This window comes from Acomys russatus, chromosome 20, assembly GCF_903995435.1.
Source record: "Acomys russatus chromosome 20, mAcoRus1.1, whole genome shotgun sequence".
NCBI lineage: Eukaryota > Metazoa > Chordata > Mammalia > Rodentia > Muridae > Acomys > Acomys russatus.
This window is the reverse complement of record NC_067156.1, coordinates 23,436,329-23,454,267: the sequence shown is the minus strand read 5'-3', so window position 1 is coordinate 23,454,267 and position 17,939 is coordinate 23,436,329. Positions and strand designations below refer to the sequence as shown.

Genomic DNA, 17,939 nt, shown 5'->3' with positions numbered 1-17,939 from the left:
GCTGGCACAGGCTAGAGGGAGCTGCTGGCTTTCCTCTGACGTCAGGGCCTGGAAATCCCATTTTAAGCAGGTTCTTGGGAGGTTGGAACACCCACGAGAAAGGAGAAGGCAGATGAAGCAGCTTCAGGCTCGAGGCCATCCTAGTCTGGAACATAGGCCTGGAGGGTTGCCTACTGTTCGCAGGGGACCTGGACACGTGACATAACACTAGACCCTAGTCCTGAAGCTCGTATCTCTGAAAGGCCCCTGAGGGCCATTTGATTTGACAGACTTCTTTTCCTCTAGCCTGAGAGGATCCGAGGCAAAGGAGAGAGGGCAGGTGGACCTACAGAACGAGAGGTCACCCAGACCCAGTGTATCCCACCAGCTAACCTTCTCCTAAAAGGATATCCAACCATTATTTTTGTCACCTTCCATCTCTCCTCTCCTCCCCTGCGCCACAGGGGGCAGGGCCTGTGCCCAGAGTTCTGGAAGCCTGACTGTTTCCATAGCAACAGAACAAAGAGCTTGGGAATCTGAACATACTCCTTTTGACACACAAAAAACCCCCAGAGGTATATATCTATATATCTAGAGAATAGTTCATGTGGAATCTGGCAGTGGTGGTCCTAGGCACGTGTGTGTGTGTGTGTGTGTGTGTGTGTGTGTGTGTGTGTGTGTGTAGCAAATGAAGTTTATACAGAATGCCTGACTTGTTTTCCTGGCTATCTGGTACGGGCTGGCATGGCACTACAGCATCTTGTGTTCTGAGGAGAGGATCCACTAGAATGAGTCTCTTCCTCATTGTTCTCTCCTTTCCGATTTAAAAAAAAAGGAGGCAAATTCCTCAAGGCTGTGCTGGCTAGTTCTTATGCCAGCTGGCCACAGCCTAGGGTCATCTGAGAAGAGGAAATTCTTCTGTTTGTTTGTTTGTTTTCTTTAATTTGGTTGGCTTTTCAAGACAGGGTTTCTCCGAGTAGCCTTGGCTGTCCTGGAGTCGCTTTGTAGACCAGGCTGGCCTTGAACTCACAGTGATCCATCTGCATCTCATACTTGGGCTTTTGATGGGCATCTGCTTTAAGTTCTGAAAAGGGTGGTTGCGTAATTATACACTTATTGGAAATGATGGCAATTATGGGAATACCTGCACAAATTAAGCCTGACAATGCTCCTGCATATGTATCGAATAAGATGAAGAAATGTTTTACATATTATAATATAAAACACATTACTGGTATACCACGCAATCCTACAGGACAAGCAGTTGTAGAAAGAGCTAATCATACCTTAAAAGAGATGCTTATTAAACAAAAAGGAAGTGTAAAGACCCCCAGGGACAGATTAAATAATGCTTTGTTGATTTTACATTTTCTTTTTTTTTTTTAAGGTTTATTTATTATTTATACAATGTTCTGCCTGCATGTACACTTGCACACCAGAAGAGGGCACTAGATCTCATTATAGATGGTTATTTTTATATTTGTTAAGATAAGGTACCAGGCAGCAGATATTATGTTATAAGGAGTTTATTAAATGAGCATAGGGGGAGAAGGGAAAGGGGGAGGGGGTACCCCAGAGAGAGGAAGTAGAGAGGGGTGGGTAGAGAGAAAGAGAGGGAGAGAGGGAGACCATGCGAGGTTTGACCTTTTATACAGCCCTGGGAATGGTCACACCCCCGTGGCAGGTAGGCGATGACATCACACATCACGGGTAGGCAGACTGAAGCAGAATCCTAACATTCCTACCTTTTCCTATAATTAAAAAATGAGGAATGTTGGATTGTTTTTATATAAGGCAAGTTAACGTATATAAATGTAGGTTCATTGGAAGCAGCTTTTGGCTGCCATATAAAGGAAGAAAAGAGACAGAAAAAAGCAATAGCAACAAAATGTCCAGATTATATAGTGAAGGGGAAGGAAAAGTTCTGTCCTGAAAGTTTAAGGTGAGGAGCAAGCTATGCCAGCCGTGTCCTGCAGCAGATAGGGACTGAGGGATGCTGGGGGAACCTGGAGCTGTCTGTCTGGGAACCTGGAGCACACCATTTCAGCCTTTTGCAAATGAATAAGGGGCGAAGTAATCATCTTAACTACTTCCTGCTGAGAGTAGGGTGGCCATAGGGAATTTAAAAGGCAGAAATGTTGACCAGATTCGGGAAGAACAGGCTGTTGCATTTGCTGTCCAGGGTCTGAGAAAATCTGTATCTGGGAAGGGCAATGGAGGTCCAGCTAGGAGGAACAATGCAGCTCCAGCTGGCACGATTTCTGAGGTTAGACAGGAGCACTTGTGGGTAGCTGCTTTGCCGATGTAGGAGGTCTGGCAGGATACTGGAATATATATGTGGGCAGAAGACAAAATTAGTAGGTTAGGGAGAAAATTCCCTTTAGGTGTGCATTTGAAACTCTTGGAAGAGCAAAGACAAAAGGCTTGAGGGCTGGAGAGATGGCTCAGAGGTTAAGAGCACTGACTGCTCTTCCAAAGGTCAGGAGTTCAATTCCCAGCAACCACATGGTGGCTCACAGCCATCTATAATGTGACCTGATGCCCTCTTCTGGGTTGCAGGCAGAATACTGTATACATAATAAATAAATAAATCTTAAAAAAAAATAAATAAATAAAAGACAAAAGGCACAAGACAATGCTGACAATGGTGTGAAAGTTTTGGGAGAAGCAAAGAAAAGATCTGGGCTTCCTTCCATTTTCCCCGAGGAAAGGCTTGAACATGGGAGAGCAAAGAAAAGGTCTGGATGTGGGAGCTTCCTTCCATTTACCTGATAGCAGACAGTGATTAAAACAGTTTAGTTTTGGATTCATCCAAGTTTGGTTGCAGAGGCATGTAAGCTTAGAAGCCCTTAATGTGGGTGTAGGGATTTGAGATTCTCTGAAAGACATTCCCAAAGGCTTGTCAAGAGGAGCAGGTGTCTGGACGTTTCCCATGGGGAGATGAGGTCAGTAAGCTGTAGGGCATCCCCCAAAATGGATACTAGCCCAAGGGACAGGTGCAGACTGGTTAGTAGCTCGTCAGCACTAATCAGTGACCAACAGCGTAGCCCAACAGATGAGCTGGCCTCAAGTATGCAGCTCCCTGGTGCACCAGGATTTCAAATCAGACAGCGGCTGCCACAGGGCAGCGGAAAAGAGACATCAGGAAACTCACCCAATGGGAACGAGCTAGGCGGAGGTCAGCAAAGAGGTCGGACACCTCTGCCCCCAGTGAACCAGAGAGGTGCCCACAGTCTCTTGGACAAAGGGAAGTGTTTATGCGACTAGGAAGGGAGAATTTATCTGGTGTTGGGTGCAGAAAGGTGGCAATCAGGGGGTTAGAGAAAGGGGAGTCCCAAAGCCAGTGAAAAGGAGCCGGACGTCGTGGCTCACGCCTTTAATCCCAGCACTCGGGAGGCAGAGGCAGGCGGATCGCTGTGAGCACGAGGCCAGCCTGGTCTACAAAGTGAGTCCAGGATAGCAAGATAACATAGAGAAACCGTGTCTCGAAAAACAAAAACAACAAACAAACAAACCAAAACCAGTGAAAAGGGAGAGTCTTTATGACATGCCATTCTTTCATACAGCATGGACAGTATGGCTCAAACAGACTTATAAAGTTGATGCCTTACACCTGCTTAAAAATAGAGCAGACACTTATTGTTAGATAATTTGTACACCTTTCATATTCCATATATATGTAGAAATGTGCCTATACTAATACTTTTAAAAGTTTGCTTATTTTCAGAGCAAAATAACAGATATTAATGAAGACAAAGCAGGTGGCCCAAGTGATTCAACCTTGAGGACTGTCTCAGCTACTGTTTCCTCAAGAATTTGCATGCATATCAACTTTAAAAGGGCTAGCCCAAAGGATTGATCCCAAAAAGACTAGACAGAAACAGATACAGCTAGCTTTTCCAGTGGTTGGCTAATATCTTATTTTTCTAAGGGTACCCAAAAGATGTTGTTACCCCCCCCCGAGAGCAAAAAGTAATTTTGAGAACCCGACACCCCCATTCCCAGTAGGTGGGGTGGGTATTTTGGTGGGTTCCCGATGTTTGTTATTGTCTAGGGGAGTGGTTATATTCTTCCTCTCTTATGTTTCTGTCCTATCTAGTGTTAGGGGAAAGGGGGGGAAGAAGGGAAGGATAAAAGGGGAGGATATAGAACTATCAGATAAAAAGTAGATCATTGAAGCCAGGGCGGTGGTGACACATGCTTTAATCCCAGCACTTGGGAAGCAGAGGTAGGAGGATCTCTGTGAGTTCGAGGCCAGCCTGGTCTACAGAGAGAGGTCCAGGACAGCCAGAGCTGTTGCACAGAGAAACCCTGTCTTGAAAAACAAAACAAAACAAAACAAACAAACAAAAAGGTAGATTATTGAATCTATTAGCCTCAAATATTTTACATTGGTATTGTAAATTGATAGAAATTTAAGATTTTTACAGTATTATTAAATTATTAAATTGAAAATTATTTTGTTCAACTTTTGCTTTCTTTATTGTATATATTGTATATTGATAGATTGTTTAATGTTTGCTTAATGCATTGTATATATGCAACTCATTTAAAAATGTGACATAGGCCTAGAGAGATGCCTCAGCAGTTAAGAGCACCGCCTTCTCTTCCAAAGGTCCTGAGTTCAATTCCCAGCACCCACATGGTGGCTCACAACCATCTATAATGAGATCCAGTGCCTTCTTGTGGCAGGCAGGCACACATACGGGCAGATTATTGTATACATAATAAAAACATCTTTTTAAAAATGTGATGTATGGGGGCTGGAGAGATGGCTCAGAGGTAAAGAGCAGTGGCTGCTCTTCCAAAGGTCATGAGTTCAAGTCCCAGCAACCACATGGTGGTTCACAACCGTCTATGACGCAATCTGGTTTTCTCTTCTGGTGTGTAGGCATTACATGCACACAGAACACTGTATACATAATAAATAATAAATCTTTAAAACAATGTGGCTACGATGATGCACTATAGTGAAGAGATAGATGGTCTTCAAGCGCCGTAGAGATCTACAGAATATGGCATTTAATAACAAAGGGCTGTCCTGACAGAGACACATTCGCCCCTGGCAGCACCTCCAGCCTACTTCAATGAAGATGATGGGCATCAAAGAAACAAGTGTGGCAGAACAGCCCTGGACTGAGGAACTGTTCTTAACTCTACTGCTGATAGCAGACTGACTGTCCAAACTGTGACCAAGCATGACACTGAGAAACTGGTGTCCAGCTTTGCAGAGACTAGATGAGCCAGTCCTTCAACATTCTTGCTTCATAGAACAGTCTGTCAGGTATTTTGGGCTGGAAGGCTGAAGACTGGATGCTCCAACAATAGAAAAAACAAACCAAGCCTGTGCCTGTCAACTCTCTGTCCTGTCTATACTTTTGGAAGTTGTTTGCCTGCACTTCCTTCACATTAGATAATTTCCTTCTTAAATCTCTGATGCGGTTGAAGATTAGAGAGCCATAGTATTACTAAAAGCATTAGTTTAAGAGCTAAAAACATGTTTAGAGGTTGATAAGTGTAAATTATAGCCGGCCATGGTAGTGCACGCCCTTAATCCCAGCACTTGGGAGGCAAAGGCAGGTGGATCTCTGTAAGTTCGAGGCCAGCCTGGACTACAAAGCCAAGACTACACAGAGAAACCATGTCTCAAAAAACAAAAACAAAAACAAAAACAAAACAAAAAAAGTAAATTTTTGGAAAATTTTGGACACTATAAGTATATATATATATATTTTGGGTCTCAGTATTGTTTGGCTGTTCATCACTCCATTTTGAGATGTTCCTAGAGAGAACTGCTCCAGAGAATGCTTCAGGGCTTCGGGTTCCAGCTGCTGTTCCAGGTCCCAGTACCAACTTTGGTTGAATTGCTGGTCTGCTGAAATTCTGCTGACTATGCCAGGGGGATTGCTCTCAGGAACTGAGTCCAAAAAGGTCTACTTCTCCTGTTCCCATTAGCCTCTTTTATCTCCTATCCAGGGTAGGTACATTGGGAGGTATAAGCATTAAAGAACCTCAAAGTAGGTTTGGAAAAGGCCGGAGCCTACAGGTATGCCTTCAGAGTGTTGCTTGCCTAGAGAATTCCAGGGTGGGCAAAATGCCCCTCCTATCCATCTATTTGGGTTTTTCTTTTTCTTTTAAAGATTTATTTTATTTAGTGCATATGAGTTCTTTATCTGCAGAAGAGGGTATCAGATTACATTATAGATGGTTGTGAGCCACCATGTGGTTGCTGGGAATTGAACTCAGGACCTCTGGAAGAGGAGGTGGTGCTCTTAACCACTGAGCCATCTCTCCAGCCCCCATTTGGGTTTTTCAAGACAGGGTTTCTCTGTACAGGCCTGGCTGTCCTGGAACTCACTCTGTAGTCCGTTCTGGCCTTCAACTCAGAGAGGCAGCCTCTGGCTCCTGAGTGCTGGGATTAAAGGCATGCACCATCACCCACAAGGGACCTCTCACATTCTCACACCTCAGTTCTTGGGGTTCTGATAGTTTGGCTCAAGTATGGCAGGCACACTTGCCCTGTGACACCAGGGAAGGAAGTCTAAGGGATATTTGCCCAGCTTTGGGACTAGAGTCTGGGCTACTGCCCCACCCACTCCCACCACAATCTGTTTTCCTTGCAGACTGAGATGCTGTTTCTCTGCTCCTTTTCCCTTCTCTCTTGCTCCCTCGGCTGTTCTGCTATCTTCAGTCCCTCCTCCTGGGTTCCAGTCCTCCAGAGCCACCTCCTCAGTCAAACCCCTACTGTGTCTCAGATTCCACCTCTCCTAGCCCAGGCCAGCAGTCAGGCCTCCACCTTTTCTGGTTCCACACTAAACCTACCTCTGCTCCCAGGCTTTGGTTCCCTGTCTCATTTGCCTGTCCCCTAGACCTACAGGACTGGTTTGCCCACAAACCTTCCTTTGATCCCCCCCCCCCATCTCCTCCCTTAACCCACTCCAGCAGTCCTGGGCTTTTCTGCCTCATCTCCAGCTCTGTTCAATAGCCCCCTACTTCACTCTCTCCCCTGGGTACCTCCCTGGGGTCTGTGTCCCTAGAGTTTACATCTGCCATCTTCCATGTGCTATTAAAGAATCTACTGAGGTCTTGGGAACAGGATTCTGGGTGTAAAAACAATTTATGGCGGTAAGGACCCTGAAACCATTTTTCCCCATACGGGTCAACTCTCCTGTGTTCTATGTGGTCCTTTTCTATCCCCCTCCCAGCTGGGTCATGCCTCTCAGTGAGGTCCCTCCCACTTATTGGCTTGGCAGGAGCAACGACAAGAGACAAAGCTGGGTGGCGGTGGCACACGCCTTTAATCCCAGAACTTGGGAGGCAGAGGCAGGAGGACTGATGTGCGTTCAAGGCCAGCCTGGTCTACAAAGTGAGTCTGGGACAGCCAAGGCTACACAGAGAAACCCTGTCTCAAAAAAAAAAAACAAAAACAAAAACAAAAACAAAAAAAACCAAGAGACAACAATAAAGGAGGTGCCAGAATTTCATTTATTGGTTCATCCAGTGCCAAGGTCCAGTGGGCACCTCGGAATCAGGAGCCCCTCGGCTCCTGCCTTTCTTCCTCTTCTTCACAGGTTCCATTTGGCCCTAAATGAAGCTGTCAGAACTGGGGCCAGGGGTGGGTGGGGTCCAGGTTGGTTCTGACAGGCAGCAGGGGATGGGGGTTTGCTTGGCACAGGAAAGGGGACCCCATGGCAAGATAGGATGGGTCCCCTTTACACGAAAGGGAAGGAGCGGGCTTGGCAGGGCCTCTACAGTGGGCCCTGGGGGTAGAGGAGTCCAGCCTAGGGGCGCGGATGTGTGAAAGTGATCAAGGACAGAAGGGTAGGGAGACGTCCCTTTGAGTCTCATTCTGTCAAGGGCTTGAGTCCTCTGAGGCTGAGACCAGCAGGGGTGGGTGAAAAAGGAAGAAGTGGGGAGGAGGGGACCACTTTCACACAACCTCCCCAGCATGCACACCCTTGGAAGCCTGCCTCTCTTTTGGGGGTGGTATACAGGGCATGGCCCTACCAACTGCAGTTCTGGCATGACTGGGCTGGTCATCTAAAGCCGGTGTCTTCTACTCAAGAGTTGTGCTAGAGGAATACTCCCCCCTCTCAGACAGACCTGCCCCACCTCTTCATCTTCTCAAGGCCCCCTCTCCCCTGGTCTTTCTGGACTGTGGCTACTGCCTCCATTCAAGGAAGAGCAGTGGAGGCATGCCAGGCCTCCGAGAAGAAGATGGCCATGGTCTTCAGCAAGGCACTGGGTGGGCAGGGTGGGGGCTAGAGCATCGAGAAGAGCCAACGCTGGCCGAGGAGCCCCCACCTCCTGAAGGGCTTAGTCAGTAGGCTCTGTCCTCAGCCTTACCACTGGGCCTGCCTCCCCCTCTTTGTTGAGCCCCCTCCGGAGGAGTACCCACGGGGAGGGGGCACCGGAAATGGCCATCTAGGGGGTTTGCGGGTCTGAAACACTTGGGCTAGTGGCCCACTGTTGAGGGGCTAGGGCTGCAGTTCCTCCCAGTGCCACTGTCCTAGAGATGGAGGGGTGGGGGGAGCTCAGGACCTCAAGCTGAGTCACCGCCTCCAGAACTCTTCTTCTTGGGTCGGGTCTTCAGCGTCTTGGAAGCCAGCGGCTATGTAGAGAGGATGTTTGGGGATCAGCCTGGTCCCACTACATCTTCCCCATTTCCCTAGGCCACGGGCCTGTATTCTCACCTCAGCTTTGGGCACTTTTTTGATAGGTTTGGTCCTCTTGGGTGCCTTGTCTCCCAGATCGTCTTCTGAGGTCTCTGTCCGGGGATCTGCCTGGCTTGTGCTAGACCTTAGACTCAGGGCAGGGTCATCTCCTGGTTTGAGGAAAGGAAACGAGAATAAGGGCCCAGGGGTCTCTCTGTCTGCTCTTTTCAGCTCAGGCATCCTTCCCACAGCCCAGGGCTTGTTGCAAGTACCTAAGTCCTCAATAGTGTCTAGGAGACCCCCGGGGCCAGGTCGGAGGCGGCCGTCTGGCCCCTGCAGCGGCAGAGCATCCTCATCCCGAATGAGAGTCAGGTCTTGCATGCTGAAGCTCCGGAGCTTTTCGGATAGCACCCCCTGGCCCTAGGGTCACCACCACGCACCAAGAGAACAGGAGGGAGGGGCGGGGTGGAAATAAAGGTTACCATGGTGTTGGGATATTTTCCCTTTGGTTGGATGAGGAAACTGACCGGACGCTAGGAGAAACAGGGCTGGGACCTGGAGCTGCACAGCCCAAATCTCCAAGGCATGAAGGCAGGGTTGGATGCCAAGGGGCCCGGACCCATCTCCTTCTCACCTTGGCAGCAGCTGTGACGGCAGCGTTGGCCGCCAGGTTTAGGCCCCTCTTGCCCACCCTCATCATGGTCTCATAGCTCTTGTCTCGGGCTTGCGTGATGTATTCGTCAATCTCCTAGGGGGCATGAGAGACCCGAGAGGTGAGGCTTCGGGCAGGTATCCTCTGTTTGCACCCATGCAAAGACATGTCAGCCCCAAGGGGGCTGGGCTCCTCCAGATTACTGCAGGCTTTATGTGGCTGCAGGCATGGGGCTGTCTCAGCCGGGCCAGGCTGGGAAAGAGCTGAGGGTTGGGGCAAACCTTTTCCTTGTTGGACAGTGTTGGATGCACAAACTTTCGGTAGAGCACGCTGGAGCCCTTGGTGTAAGGGGACAATAGCCATATCACAAAAGCGATCTTGAGCTCAAAGTAGAAGGGAAACCTGTTGGGAGGACAGGGGTGCAGGCAGAGAGGGTTAAGGGACACAGTGGACTTCGCAGCGCTGATCCTAGACAGCTCCCACCCCTTAGTGCTCTGGAGCTATATGGCTTCCAGGAGGACTGGGGTGGGGGTGGGGGTAGGGACCACTGAACTAAAACTCCATGTGGGAAGGGAAGAAGTGAGCCCCTAATTGGGGTACATGTCCATAATCCTAGGAGTTGGGAGACTGATGACAAATTTGTGGCCACTCTGGGCTACCTAAGACCCTGAATCTCAGGTGCCTGGGAAGTGGAGGCAGGAGGACCAGGAGTTCAAGGGCCAGCCTAGGGTACATCAGACCTATCTCAAACAAACGAATAGCAACAACAAAACAAAACAAAGCAGCCAGGTGGTGGTACCACACGCCTTTGATCCCAGCACTTGGGAGGCAGAGTGGATCTCTGTGAGTTTGAGGCCAGCCTGGTCTACAAAGTGAGTCCAGGACAGCCAAGGCTACACAGAAAAAACTCTGTCTTGAAGAACAAAAAGAAAAACAACCAACCAACCAAAAAGGAAAAAAAAAAATAAAATAAAATAAAATAAAAAACAAAAGTGAAAAGAGATGCCAGGAGGACCTTCCCCAGAGAGCGGCTATCTTTCCAAGTCCTCTGTGCTGAGGCCAAGTCCACGGTGATCTCCCTATCTTCCAGGGTTCTGCCCTCCTTCATGAAGAGGACCTGGATGAAGCCTGGATCTTGATCCTGGTTGCCATGACAATGCCCCTCACTTCCCCCACGCCCCAGTACTGGCCTCAGACACGCTTGGCAATCTCTCTACCACTGAGCTATATTCTTAGTCTTTTTTTTTTTTTTTTTTTGGTTTTTCGAGACAGGGTTTCTCTGTGTAGCCTTGGCCATCCTGGACTCACTTTGTAGACCAGGCTGGCCTCGAACTCACAGCAATCCGCCTGCCTCTGCCTCCCGATATTCTTAGTCTTTTGACTTTTTATTTTTCACTAAATTGCCTAGGCAGGGATTTTAGATTTGTAATCTTCTTTCCTTGGGCCCCAACAAATAGCTGTGTTTACTACTGTGCACAACCCATGGGTATGAACTGCCATGCTTTGCTTCATGTGTGTGGGCGTGCATGCATGGACGTGAGTATTGAGACCAGAGGTCAGGCCTGGGTATTATTCGCTCACTGGCTTGGAGTCCACAATCCCCCCTCAGCCACCTGTCCCTGCTTCCCAGCCATGGGACGACAAGCATATGCCATCATTCCTTTTAAACATGAGCTCTGGGCACTGAAGTTGGGGCCTCATGTTTGCATAGCAAACACTTGAGCTATCTCCCTGGGCCTTCAATCCTGGACTCACTGTGTAGACCAGGCTGGCCTTGAACTCATAGTGATCCACCTGCCTCTGCTTCCCCAGTACATGTGCTACCACACCCAGAGTTCCCTACAATATTTTTTAATTAGTATTTTTTTTTCTTGAGAGCTAGAAGAGGTGGTGCACACCTGTAATCCCAGCACTCAGGGAGGCGGAGGCAGGTGGAGCTCTGAGTTTCAGGCCAATCTGGTCTACTGCCAAGGCTACAGAGAGAAACCCTGTCTCTAAATAAATAAATAAAATAATTTTTTTTTCTTATGGGCCAGCCTTTAATACCAGTACTCAGGAGGCAGAGGTAGATGAGCTCCAGGACAGCCAGGGCTACACAGAAAAACCCAGTTGTCTGAAAACAAACAAACAAAAATAATATTTTTTCCCTTGAGCTGTAGTCTCACTGTGCCACCTACACTAGCACTGGAGTCAGGCGAGCCTCCTGCTTCAGTGGCAGGCAATTGGCATCCTTGGCTTTTGATGACTGCTCTCCATTTCCCGCAGGCTTTTATTTTTCAGGCCACAACCTCCTTCAAGTCGTCCATATCAAAGTTCTCTCCTTCACTTGTACCCAGGGAATCTAGAATTAGCACCTCAATCTTTTTCGAGACAGGGTTTCTCTGTGTAGCCTTGGCTGTCCTGGACTTACTGCGTAGACCAGGCTGGCCTTCAACTCACAGTGATCCACCTGCCTCTGCCTCCTGAGTACTGGGATTACAGGCATGCGCCACCACACCCAACTCTCCCCCTCACCCCCCCAGCGGTTTCTCTGTAGCCTTGGCTGTCTGGACTCACTTTTTTTTTTTTTTTTTTAAGTTTTCCAAGACAGGGTTTCTCTGTTTAATAGCTCTGGCTGTCCTGTACCCACTTTTGTAGACCAAGCTGGCCTCAAACTCACATAGATCCGCCTACCTCTGCCTCCCAAGTGCTGGGATTAAAGGTGTGTGCGGCACCCAGCTGCACCCTAATCTCTTAACAAATCTCTGAATTGTTCTCTCTACCAAAAGGATAGCTGGAAAACACAAGGGCTTTATCTATAAGTGAAATGATATTTTCCCCAAACTTTAAATTCTCTTTAAAAAGATCTTTCTTTCTTTCTTTCTTTCTTTCTTTTATGTATATGAGTACTCTGTCTGCATGTACACCTGCACACCAGAAGAGGGCATCAGACCTCATTATAGATGGTTGTGAGCCACCATGTGGTTGCTGAGAATTGAACTCAGGACCTCTGGAGGAGCAGACAGTGGTCTTAACCTCTGAGCCATTTCTCCAGCCCTACAATCTTTAAATTCTTTTATCTCTCATGTAAAAATGGTTTTTGAAGTCAAGGATAATTTATTATTTGAGCTTAAAAAAGAAATATACAAACAATCCCCAGGATAGGAAAATTTTAAACTCAGCGTTTCCTAGAAGAAAACGGAAGAGAGAAGAAAGCCATGGCATTGAAACCATTATGGCAGTCAGACAAGTAACTGACAAGCGTCACATGGTGGAGAAAGAGTAAGGAAGCCAAGAATGTTGGGGAGGCCCTAAGTTTTAAGGAAAGCATGTTTAGAAAAGAGAGCTCTGCCAGGCGGTGGTGGTGCAATGTCTTTAATCCTAGCACTTGGGAGGCAGAGGCAGGCCTATCTCTGTGAGTTCAAGGCCATCCTGGTCCACAAGAGTCCAGGACAGCCAAGGCTACACAGAGAAAAACCCTGTTTTGGGGAAGAAATAAATAAATAAATAAAAATAAAAAGCAAGCAGACTTACGAAGGTGCATAGCTGTGGTCAGTAAGCTACTGGCCCCCTCTTACTCCCCCCCTTTTTTTAAGACAAGGTTTCTCTGATACCCTTGGCTGTCCTGGACTCTCTTTGTAGACAAGGCTGGCCTGGAACTCATAGAGATCTGACTGCCTCTGCCTCCTGAGTGCTAGGATTAAAGGCCCAGATGCTACTGTTTTTTCTTAAAAACCGTAAGCCTGTATATGATGTGTGCACGTGTGTTGGGTGCAGGCACATGCCACAGTGCACGTGGGGGGGTCAGATGACAGTATCTGGAGCTGGTTCCCTCCTCCTGCCCTTATGTGGCTTTCAGGGATCAAACTCAGATCTCTTGTAAAGCAAGAGCTTGGCTGATGAGCCCCCTCGCTGCCCCCTGCCCTGAGGTCATGTAGCCCAGGTTGGCCGCCAAACTGCAGTGATACTCCCTACCTTATCGTCCCTAGTGCCGGGATTACAGGTGGTTTACATTCCAATGTACTTTACTCTTCAAGAGGTATTTGCTGATCCAGCAAACATTTCTGAGCAGATTCAGACTCCCTGTCTCTGTAAGTGCCTGCAGTGCCTCGGAAATAGAAGCATCCAGTGTCCACACAACTGAAGTACACCATGACTGTGCCGCAAACAGGGAAGACAAGGCTTAGGGACTGGTGATCATCTGTCTACTGTCATAGCAAGGACTCAGGAACAGGTGCACACTCACTGAATTCCACTGTGGTGCTGTGGATGTCACCAGAGAGATGTGGCAGTTCTGTCTGTTTGAGCCAGGGTAGCCCCAGCTGTCCTGGAACTCGCTATGCAGATCCACCTGCCCCTCCCTGCCTCCCAGGGGGCTGGGATTAAAGGCGTGCACCACACGCCCCGGCTTGCTGTCTGTCCACACTGTACTGATTGGGTGGGAAAAGCAGCGTTAAGGGTACTGATGGCTGTTTGGGAGTTGGGGGGGTGACCCTAGCCTGGGTCCTGAGATGCAAGGAGGGGACACTGGCCCTCACCAGGACAGAATGATATCCGTGAGAGTCTCAGCTGTGGTGAAGAAGGCAAAGACGATCCAGTACATCATCCATTTTACCTGAGGGACAAAGGGCAGCACTTAAATGGGGGCTTCAGGCTGAGAAGCTATAAACACCCAAGGCCCCCAGTCTGTCGGCTCCTCATCCCAGGGCTAAGGAGAGGAAAACACAGGACCCCATATCGCCACCAGCTCCATACTGGAAGTCCTGGGAGAAAGAGATACCCAGGACTTTACACTTGACAATCATGCCAAGCCTGAGTGGGGGATGGGAACATCCCAGACCCTCTTTTTGCCCAGGGTCTTGGTGGATAGTTTGGCACAAAGCCACACCCCACCCCCATCTGTACTACGACAGAAAGCACACCCCCACATGTTAAACCGGGGGTACAGTCATCCACTCACATATTCCTTCACATTTTTGGTTTTCACGGCCTTGTAGGAAGAATAGGCAGGGTACAGGGTGCCAAAGATGAGCCTAGGAAAGCAGATGTGGTTACTGGGCCATTCTCCCTCCCGGCTCTGCACCAGCCGCTGCGTGGCTAGGGGGCAGAGGGACAGAACTCCAAGCTGGCTGAGGAGCTCGGGCCAAGGATTAAGGTCAAAGCCTTTGGAGACAGTTACACACCTGCCGGGGGCCTGGGCCAGCCTGGGTTAGCAAGGCCCTGTCCCTGTTCATTGTTCATCCCTTTTAGCCCTTGACATAGGAAAAGACCCAGAGGCCAGAAGAGGACCCAGAGTGAGGTCCCCCCAGCCAGAATCCTTGGCTATCCACAAGCATGTTATGGGAGTTGAGAGGGCTGGTCACTGCCATGCGATGTCTTCCTTCTTGCCCTAATGCCTACCCAATCCATCTCTTTACACTCTCCATCTCCTTGTCTCAGAGACAGGCTGGGTAGGGCCAGGGGGGAACCTAACATCACTGAACAGGGCGCGTTAATTTGCAGTTGGAGAACTATTGTGGTTCTGCGACCAGAGGGCACAAGTGTGGGGGCCCCTGGAAAAGACAAGATTTATAAACCCCCAGTGTCAACGTGGCCCAGTGTCAGGTACAGAAGACCTGGGTTTAAGACCCTGATCCATGACTGTTTATAGAAAAGATACAGGTGGGGGTGGAAGAGCCATATATCCCGTAGGGAGTTTGCTCAGGGCAGAAGAGAAGCAGCCACCCTAAATACCACATGGAGAGATTAGGCCTAGTCTAGGGGGTGGGAAGAGGAAAGTCCAGTGGGTTGAGAGGAAACCAGACACAAGCATGTGACAGCATTCAATGGGAAGACGGGCGGGGCTGCTGGGATGCTGAGGGGTAGAGCCCTAAACTAAAGGAAGAGTTGGCTGGCTCTGAGGCCAGCACCTTCAAGTGTGGGTGTTGCCTCGCCAAGGCAGGACACTCATGCCTGGGCTGCTGTTGGATAACGGGGCAGAATCCTCAGGGCCAAAAATCTAGGCTTGTATGTTTGCGGGGAGGGAGGTATCCAGGGGAGGTGCCAGGGCTGCAACTCCACAGTGTGACTGTGACAATGTGTCTGAAATCAAGGCCACTAAATGTTCTCCCAGTGCCTTTCACAATCCCAGGGAGATAATATACATCCATTCTGTTGTTACCGCCCCACTTTGTCCTCCCAGCACCTCAGCTTCCACACCCAGGATGCCTTAGGACAGGTACCCTCTAGTCAGAAGCAGGAGATAGGCCTGAGATCTTTGGGGAGGCCTTAGGGAATGGGCCGTGTATCTGAGCTCTGGAAAGAGGCCCCTGTCATGCTCCCCACTCTTAATCTCTTCCTGGAGGGAAAGGACAGGCGGACAGTCTTGTATGCTGGGCTTCACCATCCTAGATCTGCTCAGTGGGGGAGGGGATGTGCCCCCCTATAAATCAGTAGCTGCTCAGCCTCTAGGATGGGGGAGGGCGCAGGAGCAAGCCAATTAAGAATAAACGTGCTTTAAAAATAATATGGGTGAGGTCTCTAGGAGACCAGGCCTGCCATGCTTCCCTTCCAGTCTTCGGTCCCACATCTCTGTCTCTGGGGACACCACATAGGGACCCTAGGCTACTCCATCCCAGGCTTGAATACCGCGCCCTCCATCACTGGCCCCCTTCACCCCCCCACCCGGGCGAGCCCTGCTGCTGCCTTCGCACTCACACCACCAGGCGAGAGATGATCCAGGACACCATGGCGGGGCGGGGACCCAGCCCGGGTGAGGATGCGGCTGCCCGAGGCCGGCGGCGAAGGCAGCAGAAGCTGCAGTTAGCCGCGGCAGCCGCCGTGGGGTCAGCGGAGCGTAGAGTTGCCGCCGTTAAAGGGGAGGTCCCTGCCGCAGCGGCGGGCCGTGGGCGGTGGCGGCTCTTAAAGGGGAGGCCGCGGTGTCGGTGCCACCCCCACCCCAAGCACCTGCTGTGCCTGGGCATGCGCCTTCACCCTGTGCCCAACCTTCCTCTAAACCGCATGTTCACTTTACTTGGGCTTCAAGCTGGAGGCCAGGGGCCTGGCGGGGATCCCTTCGGGGCCATTCTTTGACATCAGCTTGGGCCCACCTCCGGCCCTGCCCACATCAGGTTGAAGGCTTAAGTATCCCACGAGGAGCAAGGGCTGCCTTATTGCTTAACTGTGAGCAAGGCCCTGTGCTTAGAGCTTCGTGTTACTTCACTGTTATTTCTTCACGACTACCCTATAAGGCAGAAGTTATAACTATCCTCATCTTGAAGATGGGGGTTATTGGTTTCATTATTTTGCTGATTGATGATCACAAAACTACTACATCAAGCTTGTGACGATATGAACCTAATGCATTTATTAGGTGAAAGCCGCCAAACACTGACCATCCAACTCTCCTCCCCATTACAGGCTCCTTAAGGACGCCCACCTGGGCGCCTGAGGCCAGGCACAGCCGCACCTGGCCACTCCAGTCCTCATCAATAACCGCCAGTTCCCAGTTTAAAAGGACTGGTTCGGTTTGACTTGCTGGTGGTAAGCTGTGCTGGGGTTAGTGAGATGTGAAACTTAACTTCATATGGTTGCTGGTAAGAGGGAGGAGTGGGTCTCAAATCAGTGTGAAGAGCCCAGAGACTTCAGTTCCACCCCCACAGGCAAGTACCATCCGTAGTAGATGTCCTAATTCTGAAGACATTTATATCCAGAATGTAGGCTAGCCCGCCTCCCGATTTTCACCAAAGCAACTGCTTTGCAAAGCACCCCTCCTCCACTGGCCCATTTTAAAGCCGCTGTATCCTGGGGCCTTTCTGTTGAGGTATAATCCTTTTGGTGGCCACAGTTAACCTGTCCCATCCAGGCTGAAGGGACTTGCTCCCAGTCCTGTATTTCAAAGACTTAGGGCTTTATTCAAACTTGGCATGCTTGAAAAACACAAGTGATCTACTTCCCGCCTGGTAATTCTATTTCCGGGCTCGAATGCTTTGGAAGATGTTTTCAAACAGGTTTCAGGGAAGCAGGCCTCTAATGACCCCTTTTGCTTTTCTTTACAACTTCCTTCCCCAAAGGCTTCTTTTAAGCAGAATGCAGTCTGTCCTTACCAAGCAAGCACACTTTAATTTTGCTTAATAAACAAAAGCCCAGTTGGGTTCATCCACCATTTCTGAGGCAACCTAGGGCCACACATTTTATGGCAGGCAGCCGCACTGTCTGTCTCAGAACCTTGCCTGGAGCTTTGTTCAGGTTGCACATTAAGGCACTTTTCTCTCATCCTGTACCCAGGAGGACGCAGGACTCCACTTATGCCGTTTTATTCACTGAGCATTAACTATGGAAAGCCCCCTCTACGCACCCACCAGCTTACATGGTCTTTTGCCCACTGTCTTCTTTCTCCCAACTGAGCACAATTCAAACAGCAAAGCCTAAGGACCAGATGTAGGGCAGTAAGAAAAGCTGAAATCAACTCCCCTCTGTAGCCCAGTGTGATCTTGACTTTAGAAAGGTTGGCACAGAAAGAATTTTGTCTACTCCAAAAAGATTTGTTAGATTTTTAATAAGAACATGGAAATCCCAATCAGCCCTTCAATAAAATTAAAATACAGAAAAAGTGAAATTAAAAGTATTCTACAGTAAATGACTTTTATTTTTAAAAAAAGTAAGTAACTGTGAACATATAACCAAGGCTGCAGGGC

General features: G+C 49.1%; 1 protein-coding gene across 1 annotated transcript; it reads right to left on the bottom strand.

Moving 5' to 3' along the window:
- Positions 1–7,819: 7,819 nt before the first annotated feature.
- On the bottom strand, positions 7,820–16,171 carry Reep2 (receptor accessory protein 2). Its single transcript, XM_051163568.1, has 8 exons — positions 15,961–16,171; positions 14,225–14,297; positions 13,803–13,879; positions 9,567–9,687; positions 9,268–9,381; positions 8,906–9,053; positions 8,673–8,803; positions 7,820–8,590 (listed from the first exon to the last, which is right to left on the bottom strand). Exons 1-8 carry the CDS (start codon positions 15,990–15,992, stop codon positions 8,522–8,524), a joined length of 765 nt encoding a protein of 254 aa, XP_051019525.1. The 5' UTR covers positions 15,993–16,171; the 3' UTR covers positions 7,820–8,521.
- Between the last annotated feature and the right edge of the window lie 1,768 nt (positions 16,172–17,939).